General features: G+C 42.0%; 2 protein-coding genes across 2 annotated transcripts; both read left to right on the top strand.

Moving 5' to 3' along the window:
- Positions 1–2,932: 2,932 nt before the first annotated feature.
- LOC115378174 (homeobox protein Hox-B3a-like) lies at positions 2,933–4,183 on the top strand. The gene is made up of 2 exons (XM_030078356.1): positions 2,933–3,218; positions 3,603–4,183. Exons 1-2 carry the CDS (start codon positions 2,933–2,935, stop codon positions 4,181–4,183), a joined length of 867 nt encoding a protein of 288 aa, XP_029934216.1.
- A 1,583-nt stretch (positions 4,184–5,766) lies between these two features.
- hoxb1b (homeobox B1b) lies at positions 5,767–7,469 on the top strand. Its single transcript, XM_030078062.1, is given in 4 exon segments — positions 5,767–5,836; positions 5,839–5,893; positions 5,895–6,556; positions 6,879–7,469. Coding segments are annotated over 4 exon segments (1,095 nt in total). The 3' UTR covers positions 7,187–7,469.
- The last annotated feature ends 6,263 nt before the right edge of the window (positions 7,470–13,732 follow it).

Here is a 13,732-nt window from a genome sequence, read left to right on the forward strand (position 1 = left end):
TCTGTAGAGACTGTGTTAGCGCTGAGGCTCTTTGTATTTATACGGCACTTATTATATTTATCCCCATATTGGGACATATGTGCTATCAGCGAGATTTATGGCCCTCCTCTTAGGGAATATACACAAGTCCCGAGTTACATAAGAAACCAATAGACTTCTTTCTGGTTGCACTATAGGTCACGGCTTATCTCAACCTCTGGTTTATGTCGATAGTAAAGACAGCTTTCTTTCCCCGTTCTCTATACTGCAAAGTTAATTATAAATCAAGTTGCAGCGCTAAAACCAGGTTTTAAGGCTAATTTGACCAATCCTGCCAATATTTTTGTATTTTTAGACATAGGGTAAGAATACATGCCCTCCACAAACATTTGACAGGCAACATCTCTTTCTTATTATTTCCGCACTCAGATTTCTTTCGGCGGAATGGCTCAGTGATCAAAGATATCCATTTATGCTAATTTAGTTAAATATTACCTTAAGAACCAATCAAAGTGGCCGAGTAAAGATGAACATGAGAGATCAAAGCACCGCCATGGACTCTTATTGATCCACTGCAGCAGTCTGATCGTCACCAGGCCTTATTATAAACTTCTGGACAGAGACCGCAGGCTTTAATGAATAAATACTGGCCGGTGCCTCCCCAGACATAAAAGTGGTTTAAATATAAGCTATTTGATCAGTCATTTTAATTACACACGATGAAAAAAAATCATTACATAAACAAAATGTAATGCGCTCCCATGTGGATTTAATGCCATCACAAAATTAAGCGTTGCTCATTGAGTAAAACCCAGACTAAGTCCTGACAGCCTTCGCCTGAGCTATTTATGGGAGCTCTGGCAGCAGTCCTGAGTGGGAGTTCGGCCATGTTGGAATTTATTATTATAGGCTGGACAAGTTCCCAGGACTGGTTAAACAAAATAGAGATGTAGCTACTTATGTTTTTTCATTTCATAGGAGCCTGATTGTAATTCGTCAAACGATGCCGAGTTGTCTGGACTGAAAATGCAGCTTGATTTACTTCAATTGACACAAAAGAAAATGGCTAACAACTAGTGCAGTGAGATGTATAGGTCAACTCAATTGAAGCCGTGTTGTGTAGGGCGCAGAGAAGAGTGAGGTGGGGGCTGCCGCGTAAGAACTTCTTAACAGCCAATTTTCCTTATCTAAATCCCCCTGAGACAAGTTGGGGTTCAGTGCCAAAATATTACAGCGGTGGCTGGCCTCCATGTTTTATATTAGCATCATTTCCACTCTGACATATTTCTGCTCTAATTTCCGCGCAAGGTGTAACGGTAGTTTGCCAGATAATCAAGGTAATAATAAAAAAAAAAAGACTGTTAAACACCATCGCAAGGTTATATTATCATCATATGTGTGATATGAGACGGAGCATGCATGATCAGCAAACCCCACCACCCCTAATAACACACACACACACACACACACACACACGCACACACGCACACACGCACACAGTGACATTGTGTGGAGAAATGCTGTGTAGGGCGGTCTGAGCTGCAGAAACACTGTCCACTCTGCTGCCTCCAGCACTGGCATGCAAAGCCACACCATCACATCATCTTATGCAAGAGACTCTGCAAGGGATTATTCTGTAATCTCGGATATTTTCCAAAGGGGAGAGTGATCGTTATTTGTTTCAGCGAGGATTTTTAGCGCGAAATTAATGTAGGTTTTGAAGGTAAGGCAGCCGGGTGTTGTGCTGCGGACTGGGCTATGTGTCTTTATGATTTACGAGCCTGACTCCGACCACGGTTCAACCAGAGTTCATAAAGCTGCATGCCTCCAGACTTATTCTCTCTCTCTCTTTCTCTCTCACCCTCTCTCCCTCTCTCTCTCTCGAGCTCCTGCTCCTCAAAACTACTGCTCAGATGTACCTTTGTTCAGTCGAATTTCGGATCAGCCATGCATTAAAAAAATATGTCAGCCTGTATGTCGAAAAATAGGACATTTCACAGGTTTTTTTTGTTTTAGTTCAGGGCACAAGACAGCTATAGCTAACAAAGGAGCTTTTCTTTTCCATTGCTTTGTGTGTATGTGCTCTTTAGGATATTGTTTAACTTTCAAGTTGTTGATTTCTTACCATGGAAATAACATATGACGAAGGCCTATATGCAATTATAGCCTATAAATGTTTTATCATAATATTACCCTATCAACGCGTTATTGTTATCATTATTATCATTATTAGGCCTATTTTTTGCTTGTTTGAGCCAGCCTTGATATAACACTGTGAGGGGAAAAGACAGAAAAAATGAAATGGGGCAGTATTCAACGAATGTGTTTGCATTTTCCCAGTTAGTAAAATTATATTCTGGTGTTGGAGGGGAAGATTAATTGCTCTAAGTTTATTATAATAGCCTAATTGTTATTATTTGTTCTCTTGTCACTTCTTCGAGGCGACCAAAAAGACTGAGTGCCTCGTCGAAAACAATTTAGTTTCCAAATAACGCCATTATACATGTTTACTACAGAATAGGCTACACATATAAAAATTAGAATTTATAATCTAATCTCTATAATATAGAGAGGGAAAATGGGTGATGTTTTGCAGCCCATTGGTGTCTATAATAGTGATGGGTAAACATTTATAATAATATTCATAATTGTATTTGAACCTAGGATTTATCTCTCTCAAACTGTGCTATTTTGTGAAGGGTCTACTTTTCCACCAAGGTTTTGATACTAGTTTCTCGTTGCCTCTGTGGCCAGGAGAGCCTTGCTATTCATGTCAACGTACTATTGAGTTGATAAGATGGATCATGCAGTCTCCTCCCTGATTCTGTCCCTGTCCTTTTTCTGTATCCTCCCAGGCCAGAAACCCGGGGCTCTCTGGAAACCTGCCATGTGACTTTTGGCTGCCAGCGCTCTGTCAGAAGGTCAAAAGGGCCCCGGTAGACATTTAATGGAAATGCAGAAAACCACATACAGCAACATTCACCGCGACTTCTTAAACGAGTTTGAAGACGAGCAGGGAGATGTCAGTGGGTTTGCATACACTCGTCAAGCTGCGGCACACGAACTGGAGGGCAGCAAACAGCAAAAGATATTTGACTGCGCACTGCAGTCCTTCGGCAACAAATCACAGCTGCCTCGGAAATCAAAACAGCAAAACCCCAAGTTTGCCATCACCAAAAAGATTTTCCCATGGATGAAAGAGTCCAGACAAAATCAGAAACACGGCAAGGGAATCACAGGTCTGTATGACATGAGCAGACTTATCAGTTTGGGACGATTCTTTTCAGTTGAGGCCTTTTCATTTAATATCCCTTTATAGCCTATCACAAAATGTGATTATAAGAACTTACAGAGATAACTAAGGAAATTGCTATTTATATTTTACTCGCCCTCAAACTTAAATTGCCTGCTATTAATTAGGCTACAGGGACGTAGGCTATTATATCTTTTTGATATAAATCCCATCAGAAATGTCTTTACAATATTTTTAAGCCTCAATGAAATAAATATGACTTTTTGTCTATGTGATACTGATTATCACCAAATGCAGGTCGTAGTTTTTTTTTTTTTCTCCCATTAAAGTCTGTTCAACCTTGCTCTTTTGTAATTGTTGTTCTCAGCAGAAAGCCCTGTCGAGGAGTGTCCAAGCGCGACCCCTGCTTCCAAGAGGACGCGCACCGCGTACACGAGCGCGCAACTGGTGGAGCTGGAGAAGGAGTTTCACTTCAGCCGCTACCTGTGCAGACCGAGGCGGGTGGAAATGGCCAGCCTGCTCAACCTGCACGAAAGGCAGATCAAGATATGGTTTCAAAACAGGAGGATGAAGCAGAAGAAGGACGAGAAGCTGATCACCTCCTCCTCCTCCGCCCCGGGCAGCCCCACTCTCTCTAGCCTGGGTTATGTCCATCTGGGCGGGGATTACCAGTCAGCCTCTCCTCCGCTGAAGGCCCAGCAACAACACCAATCACAGTCAGTCTACACGCACTCGCCAGAATACTCCAAATACTCCTCTGCAGATTCTCATCCTCCGCAGAGCCACTTCACGAGCGGCCCGCAGTTTAACGCGCATTACAACTCCATGCTCAGCAGCTCCCACACACCAAACCCAAATCAGGAAGCAAGTGATCTAAACGGGTCGTATTTCCCAGAGAGCTGCAGTTCTCAGGAAAGAATCATGCAAGCTCCGAAGCTTACTCATTTGTAGCAGATATGGTGCTCGGTTTGTGAATTCCTCCGGACAGACTGTTACTATAGCTCTTATTAATCAATCTGTAGGAGATGTGTACAGTAATAAGGCCTTTACATTTCCACATCTAGTTTATAGGCCTACTATTAAGAGAAGGCGTTGGTGGCTGGGCTTTAAGTGTTTTATCTTTTTATTTGTATTAGTCTATTTATTTTATTTCTATATTTATTCCATCAGATGTAGGATATGCCTTTTTTATGCGTTGTCCCTTTGTTCTTGACTTCAGCCTGAAGTGGTTTACATGAATTGGCCAGCTGCTTGTCTATGGGCCTATTCAAAACATTCGTTCAGCGACACTGGGATGTGCTATAATCCAAGCCTGGGTAGTTTAAATTAAAATGTCCATTGCCGTTGCTTCCATGAATAAAAGCAATTTACTCAGATTTCAACCTAAGACTCCCACTAGACTTGATCTCCAGAGTAAATATTCCTAATTTAGAGCGTGGTGCACTGGGCCAATACACAATTAGACAATTGTAATGCAGTCAAAATGGGGGAGAAAAAAATCACACTTCTTTTTTTGTGTTAGCTTAATTAGCAATTGTGACCAATAGTATCACATTAAGTCTTACTTAATTACAGGGCCCTTATGGATGACTGTGGATTTGTAAAGTTTTACAAGATATTACATTATAACCTCTGTGTCTTTCTGCTTTTCCCAGCTCGGAGGCATGAAAAAGCGCGAGAAGTAGCTCTTAAATGTGTCTTTGTTCTGTTATGGGCAAACTGGGCAACACAAGCTGTCAATCTTTAAAAAGAGCGAATGATTGATCACTGAATTAATTGAGCAGCTCTTTTCCACAACAGTCTGATTCAGACGAGTCTGATTGCAGGCTTCAGTCTTTAAAAGGCCAAAGAAATGTTTTGTCCGATAGCAGGCTTACTGTAGCCTATACTTTGCTTGTTAGAGCTCATTTTAGATAAGCATGTGGAGGTTCAGCCAGTATCACTTCTCCTGTGCTACTCCAAAAACGATTTACCTTTAGAATTTTATTTGGATAAACCAGAACCAGCGCAGTGGAATAAGAAAATAAAAATCCCCCTCATCACTAAGATTGCCAAGATCAATTTATAAATTCTGACCGTGTTAAAAACCTAAAAATAATATTAACAAACTTCTAACAAAATATAGGCTTGAACGGGCATCCACTTTTTGTCGACAAAATAATTTACGATTTTTAGACTTTTAGGGTCACTATGATTGGACACCTTTAACACTATTAATCATTAAGACATGGCGGGCCAAATTTCAGTTCTTTTATTGTTCATAATAATAATAATAATAGTAACAATAACAATTATTATTATTATTATTGTTATTATTATTATTGTTGTTGTTGTTATTGACTTTTGTTATTTATGTTTCTATATTATTATTATTATTATTATTATTATTATTATTGCTGCACTATTTTTCTTTTTATGTCATTTTAAGTGTCTCTAAGAATCACTGCAGTTTGAAATGGCTTGATGTTTGTGTTCTTATCAGATGGATGGGCGAGTTTGATTGAAGCATTTGTCATGTAAATGTGAGCCGTTTGATGGACGACCTTACAGACTTGACAGAGTGCTGTAGGTCCTTTGCCATTGGCGTTTAGCGAGTCACATGGTGTGTCAGGAAGGTGATATGAGGGTGGAAGGCAGTTTTACAGCTTTGACATACAACCTAGAGGGTTAGGGCAAGGGGAGCACCAATTAATGACTGCTCAGTCTTAATCAACTCTGCAGAAACAAAAGGCCTGGGCAGGATGAACTCTTACTTAGACTACCCCGTGTGTAACCGGGGAGCAAATATTTTCAATGCCAAGGCTGGATACCACAATTTGAACCATGGATACATGTCGCCTTTACCCTCCAGTTCGTGCGCAACAAGTGATAGTTATGCATCGGACGGGCGCTTAGTTGCCGCAACTTCGGCACCCCATCAGACTCCGAGCCACCCTCTGCACCACCAGACACACGTCAACTTGGATCTGCAGTTTGCAGCCCCTGGGAACTCGATGTATGGTGCGCAAATTGGGCCAACTTTGGAGTATGGACATCATCAGTATGCTCTCGGTCACGAGCAGGAACGGGGGTTCATTCATGCGCAAGTTTCACCCATTGGAACAAACATGGCTCCCTATGCTGGGGACAGTTGTGGGCCTGGAGTGGCGTCGAGCAGCCAGTATCTACATTTCAGCCACGGAGAGCAGAGGCAGCAAGACTATTCAGAGAGCCTGTACTCAAGGTTACCGCCCCAAAATAACAAGGAGAGGGATTTGGATCAGGCAGAACAGACTAATAAAACATTCGACTGGATGAAAGTGAAAAGGAATCCCCCCAAAACAGGTTTGTCCGTGGGAGAGAAATCTGGAACTTAAAAACTAACACAGCAACGTGCAATTTAGAGAGCACCTGAGACCAGTCAAGTAATCTTGGCGCACAGTGCGTAAAAACCACAAGGAAGTTAAACCTTAAGTGACTGCGTTATAGTGAAATGAAGCCTAAATGTTTTAAATTGTTCTAACATAGGGAATATTATAGTATTTGGCAACTAATTCGTTGTTATTCTTTTTTTCCACTCACATTATTCATTTTCAAAACTCATGCATTAGTTCCATTAGTTTCATGCTTTAATCCATCCATTCATCACTCATCCATTTCTCCACAGCAGTCCTGTCTGAGTACGGAGTTCCCGGCCAGCACAACGTGATCCGCACCAACTTCACCACCAAGCAGCTGACTGAGCTGGAGAAGGAGTTCCACTTCAACAAATACCTGACCCGGGCACGGAGGGTCGAGGTCGCCGCCAGTCTGGAGCTCAACGAGACGCAGGTGAAAATCTGGTTTCAGAATCGCAGGATGAAGCAGAAGAAACGCGAGAAACAGGGCAGCGTCTTGGTCAATAACCCCGCACCTGTGGAGAAAGCCCCTGACAGCACCCCTCCAAAGGTGAAAGGAAATGATTGTGAACTCTAATGTGACTTCCATAAATGTTTATGGGGCCTAGGCAATTTTCGCATCCCTCCCTCAGTCACACCATTCCAGATAAACTGTGAAAAATGCTTGTGGACTTGTGGAGTATAACAGGGTGTGTGTGTGTGTGTGTGTGTGTGTGTGTGTGTGTGTGTGTGTGTGTGTGTGTGTGTGTGTGTGTGTGCTTATGTGCTTATATAGTGCATTGATTTCTGAATAGGATCCTGAGATACTTTGATATGCCTCTCTTCTGTTGTTGCATTTGTAACCTTCCTATCCTGCATAAGCCCATACTGTGTTTTTTGTTCTAGCACTGGAGTAATCAGTGTCATTGTTTGCACTATTTATTTACAGGGTATTTTCCAACAATTGTTCAGATGATTTAGCTTAATACAGTCTATAAATTGAAAATAAAGAATGTGGTTTCAAAACTGTCTGCCTTCAGTATTTTGTTCATGAAAAATCAAATGGTGAGACTGTAGTAAATGTTGATTACAACTAAGCTTTTTGTTTCACAGAACATCAACATAGTATTTTTCCCAGGCTTTCTCTAGTGTTTTTTTCCCTCAAAATTTCCACTTAAATAAATCAGAATAATTTAGGGTTTTATTACACTGGGCACAATTTTCCATATTTGCTTTTAATAATAGTCTCAGCAAATTCTCTCTGCATAATGTCACAAGAGGAATCTTTCTCAACACATGGGGTGGTTCCCAGTGACCTTTTCACCTCGAAATACCTCCAGGGGCTCTAAACATGACAACAAACTCCAGGGAGCCAGGTTTCACACTAGATTTGTTACCCAAATTCTATTTGGATACAAGTGACAGAGGCTCCAATACCTCTCTCAGATCCTTTTATAATTTGTATAACTTCAGATTTTCATTTTCATCTTGCATAGCAACCACATTAAGTCTTCAAAACACAAGAAGTAAGTTGATAATTTAACATCCTGCTGTTTATTTTGGCTTCATCTCTTACCAAACGTTTGCTGGACCTGACCACCAAGTTTCATCTGATGGTATAGGGACAGCAGTTTCAATATTTGCACTGGGTGTTGGGTTTGCACACACAGTTTCTGCCCCAGCAGCACTGGCCTGTTGGTGCCCTTTCCCTAAAGCTGAGGTTCACCCAGAGTTCAGCCACAAATGAATTCAGAGACAATCTGTCAAGAGGCCAGAATGGCTCAGAGAAGTCAACTCTAGATCTCCTCCACTTTCTATTTTTCCAGGTACCTTTTATTTAGGCCTTTTAGTCATGATCTTCTATATTATAATTTGGAAAAAACCCAAAAAAAGCTGTTTCAGGATCCAGGCCTTTGAAAAAAGCAAGTTGCTGGGAAATGGAAATCAGCAGTAATTTGAAATATATCTACATGAGTTTGCAGTCCTCTCACAGCTATATTAAAAATTAATATATTCCAACCAAATAGAAGTTACAGATGAAATACCACACTGCCCATTACTGTAAATTAGAAAAGGGCTGAGGAGGTTTGTTACCATGCATTTCTTTACAAGCCAAAAGCTATGTCTTCAGATGAGTCACAAGGCCAAGGACTGGGGAGGCGACAAAAGATATGGTGAATAGTGACAGATCCAACAACAAAAAAAGGGACAGTATGGAAAACAAGTGTGGGACTTCATTCCAGAGGTGTGATCCCTGCCATCTATGTAGGTAATACCTCAGAGCTCCCAGCGGGCTCTCCATCTGGAGGTGTCAGAGTCGGTGCTGGAGCCAACACCGCGGAGACAGATGTTCAGCTGGGGAAGAGGAGGAGGATGTTTTTCACCATCCGATCAGCGCAGCCCCTTTGCCTTCCGCTGGAGAATGTAGGGCAAGGAGAGGAGAGGGGTAGAAAATGGTTAATGGGCACCGGGGGACTCGCAAGATGAAAAACAAGCAGAGCCCCCGTGCAGGCACAGAAACAATCAACCATGCCATACAGTATGAACACCTGACTGCACAAATATGAGGCCTATTAATAGATACAAGCATGGCCAACTTCTCTCTCCTCAGATATCTTTACGCATCTTTAGTCGACCCGCCCTCTGCACTTTGTTTGAGGTCAAACCGGTGCTGTTTGTACCCCATGCTGCTTGCAGTTGTTGCAGGCTCTTTTACAAGTCTATTGCCAGGCTCACTTCCTTGGTTTTTGACCAGTTCCCCTGTCGCATGTCACTCTGCAGGGTCCCGGGGCTTCAAAGGAAAACTGGCTACAGTATTCATGGCTTAAAAGAGGGGGGGGTTGGTAATCTAAGAGATACCACAGAGAAGTCATTTTTATTGACAGATATCAAACACAGCTATTAAGGTTAACGCCATATATCTGTCACAATATATGCAATAAATTGATATCCTGACACGAAACAGAGATAAATAGAGGAGTGAGGATGCATCTGTTAAATAGATGGAGTGTGATAGTGAATCACCATCCACAACCCCCACCAAAAGAAAGAAAGAAAAAAAAAACAGTAATATTAAGAATGAGTGTAATAAAATATACTTGTACAGCACTTCTTAAGTGCTGTAAAACATACCTGTAAAGGAACAAAAACAATAGACAATAATTGATTTTTATGTGGTAGCACAGTGTCAACCATCATAACAATATAAATTCTATGGGGGATGATGAATTCAGTTTGCAGCATGTCCACCATTACTGTTCAGTGAGGCCTGTTTGAGAAATGCTGCCTAGTTGTGCATGGCACGCTCCCATATTCCTTTGTTATGGCAGTGAGGCTCCTTTTAGCCCAGGCTGGGAGTTTCTTGACAACCATCCCCCATCCGAGTCAGGCTCTATTGGATCTGGAAGCGCCAGCCGGCCTGAAGCCCCAGCCTCCTGGGTCCTCCTGCGACTGCATCCGTTCCCCACTCCATCAGCATAGTAACTGAGAGAGACAAGTGACTTCGCCAGGGTTAACGTCTTAATACTCCCTGGGATTGCCTCCAGGATCCAAATAGCTAGCCCTAATAGTTTTCCTCCTCTGTGTGCCTGTCAGACCGCCATGACTGTATGGCGTAAGAAAAACAAGACCAGCTGAGAGGCAGAGTAACGATGCAGCACGATGAAATAATGAGGGGTGGTGAGAAAGAAAAGGCATGCAACACCCATGAAAGGTTTGGTGTGTGGGAGATGCTGGCATGGTAGCCGGGGCGCTTGCACACCATGGCCTGGTGCTTTGCATGGAGGGGCCGTACACTTGAAATTAAACCGGCTCTTTCCTTAGAACCCGGGAGGGGGAAAACCAGAACTCAATCAGTGTCACGTCACATGGTTCAAAGCGGCCAATTCGATGCTGCCAGGAGGTTGAGAAATGCAAGGTGACAGTTCATTTTACCAGTGACAGTGTGTCGGTCTCGCTTGCTGGTTCCCTAGTCAATTCCCAGCGAGCAGTGAAGGTTGAGTGTTGGTTGAGACAGACAGCACCCCCCACCCCCATCCTCCACCACCGCTCTCTCATCGACCCCGCTCTGCTTTGTATTCCAATTAACTGGACAGAGGGAGAGGCGGCAATGTGTAGGATCACAGGCACAGGCAGACACATTCTTCTGGCGTCCTTCCAGTCTCTCAATCCCGCTACTATCAATACCCTGGTGCATTGCTATGCTTCCCTTCCCTTCCCGTCCCGTTTCCATTCCCTTCCTTTTCTCCTCAGCTTGTGACAAGGGCCAGTTGTTTCAGGGGGATAATTCATAGATTCTTCTTTAACAACTGCCTCTAGGGACAATGTCTTGGTAATGAAAAATAGGTCCCTCTCATACATTCATATATCATGTGTAATAGAGGTATGCAATCACTCAGTCGAGTCAACGGGCTGCTAGCTGTAACTGCTATCCTTAACAGACACCTCAAATAATGCTGAATTAATATTTTGAAATGGTTCATATATCCTAACATAATACAATTTGAATGATTTTCTCTTCATGCGCCTTCATGGTTAACACTGATGTGAGTACAAGCCGAGGTATACCCCCCAAGTCAATGCCTGGGCTGACTGAAGGCTGTAGATTTAGTGCAACACATTTGCTCCTGTCTTTTGTGTCCTCAATCTATCATCACTTTTTACCTTGCCGAGACCAAAGCCCCCTGCACTGACATATGTTTGAGCAATGGGTGGGTTGGGAATACAATGATTGTGGGGAGATCCGAAAAGTAAACTACCTCTTTTTATCTCCTCGAGCAACACAAACATTTACAACAGAACCTTAAGCATCAGGCCAAACACCTTTTCATCAAGGATTTGAATATGCCGTGACGTGTTTAAATTATGGACCGCATTTGAAGACGTTTGCTCTAACACAAGATATCTCCCTTTTGAATAAAGTGACACCTATTCTTACAAAATGATTTATTACAAGACAAATGATTCGACAGGTTTTTTGAAAGGATAATAGCTAACTTGAATAAGAATTACTGAATGATACATTTTGGTGATAATTTTGTTTTCAAGAATGTATATATTTTTTTGTATTGAAAGCATCATTTTGCATCATTTTCAGGAAAAAAAACTGTGGGTTGTTACACCACTTCCCCCTATATCTTTTTCTTGGTCTAAAAATGAAGATACATTCTAGACAGTAATACTAACAGGCAGATTTACAGAGCCTGAAAGACAAGCGTGGGTGCTTTAAAATTCATCCCTACGGTCTGCTAGAGTCCCTGCCTATCTTGAGAATGCAGTGTGCGTGTGTGTGTATCCTATCCACACACACACACATACACACTCCATGCCCTCAGGTTCCTCCTGACTCTCTCTTCTGGCTCTATCAGATCAGAGAGACCCGCTGTCCCTCCCCACACCACAATGCAAATGAAGAGGAATGCGCTGATAAAAGGCCAGATCCTAGAGATGAGAGGGGAGAAGGAGGACAGAGGGAGTGAATGCTAAAGGGGGAGAAGCTCTTGTGGAGATGAAGGTGGTGGAAGAGTCAGTGTTGGTAGTAGCGGGAGATCATAGCCTTGCTCCCCCTCAGTGGCGTTTGATACAGAGCTTTTGTCGCTCTTTCAGCGGTGCATTGTTGGGTGGTGTAATCCCCGTCGGATTACAAAGGGCTTCCCTTTTCATATGGGGCTGACCCAGCAGGCAGGTGGCTGGGGCTCTGTGGAGCTGTCAAGGGGAGGGAACCTCTTTTCCAGGGGAGGGGACCCCAGTTCCTCTTACCTTCACAGGGGCTTTTTGCTGGGAGGCCAGTCAGGCCTAGGTCAACGTGGGGACAATCCGGACATGGGATTCAACTCGCCCTGACCCCGCGGCTTCCTGTAGTGAAGAGGACCATCATGAAAAATAGAAGAAATACCCAAAAAATTATATAAATACCACTACGCATTTATGTTGCTGCTCCTACCTTATTGGATTTTTTTGTAAAAAAAAAAAAAAAAAAAAGATTTATGTTGCAATTAAAAATGTAACATTGCTGGGTCATTTCCAGGCTTAATTACACAAGTGATGGTTAATCACATTTTGAAATCACTGATGCTCCTAGTTTTTTTTTTTCTCCACATTTATGTTCCACATCTTTTCATGCCTTTGGATCAGTTATTGTTACACAAAGACAAAACCAAGTCTGCAAATGATCAATTTCCTGTGAGCATAACAGCACAGAAGCAAGCAGCAGACCTCTGTCCTGATCCAATAATGTGGGGTCAATGGCAGATGAAAATAGAGGGGTCAAAAGACAGACACGACACACACACACACACACAAGCATGCAAACAGCCTTTTTATTTTGTTCCAATTTAAAATGATGCATTAAAAGCCACTTCTGCAGGCCTGTCCTCTGTGACATAGCCTATCAATTATCAGTCGCCTATTTTGTGAAATGGAAATCTGTGAATGACAATTCTCATTGCAGTGTTTGCTATCTTAAAAACCGCATAGGAGTCATCAAAAAAAGAAAACCTTGATTATTTTGCTTTTATTTTTATTTTTCAAATTCATTTTGGAGATGACATTCCTTGTAGAGTTTCAGTTTAGTGATAGGCCTAGTATTAATACTTCTGTAAGTACTACTACTACCACTACTAATTGTAAATATTGATGCTACTATTATTGTTAATAATATTGATAACACAGAAATTGACTGAAAATGTGGAATTTCATTAAGCCACGTCAGCGATTGATGTTAGAACTGACGTATTTTTATTGTTAAACGTTATTGTTTGTAAGTTTCTATTTTCCACTTCTGATTAAATTTTACTTGTCATGCATGCATCACAATTTTTGGCACACGGAAAGTAGGTTAGGCTACTTGAATGTCGAACAGGTTGTCAAGCCAGGAAGTGGCAGCTTAGGGCGAGCACGTGAAGGCAACATAACCATCGTTGACGGTTAAAAAAAAAAAAAAAAAAAAAAAAAAAAAAAAAGCAAAATAGCCTTGATTTCCACCAAATACAAGCACTTAAAAACGATTTTATTTTTGTTTAAAGGATGAACTCACTCAGAAGTAATGCTGTGAAAGAAGAGTGGGTCTGCTGTGTAACACTTCCACCGTCTGATACAGTGGATATTAGCCTACTACAGACAGTACCCTTTCCATTTTAACACAGTA

This window comes from Myripristis murdjan, chromosome 19 (genome assembly GCF_902150065.1).
Source record: "Myripristis murdjan chromosome 19, fMyrMur1.1, whole genome shotgun sequence".
Lineage (NCBI taxonomy): Eukaryota > Metazoa > Chordata > Actinopteri > Holocentriformes > Holocentridae > Myripristis > Myripristis murdjan.

Bases quoted from the DNA above. Each gene is read 5' to 3' on its own strand.
- LOC115378174 (XM_030078356.1), top strand. From the start codon at position 2,933: ATGCAGAAAACCACATACAGCAACATTCACCGCGACTTCTTAAACGAG. The intron at 3,219-3,602 runs GTCTGTATGACA...TGTTCTCAGCAG, and splicing joins ACACGGCAAGGGAATCACAG to AAAGCCCTGTCGAGGAGTGT.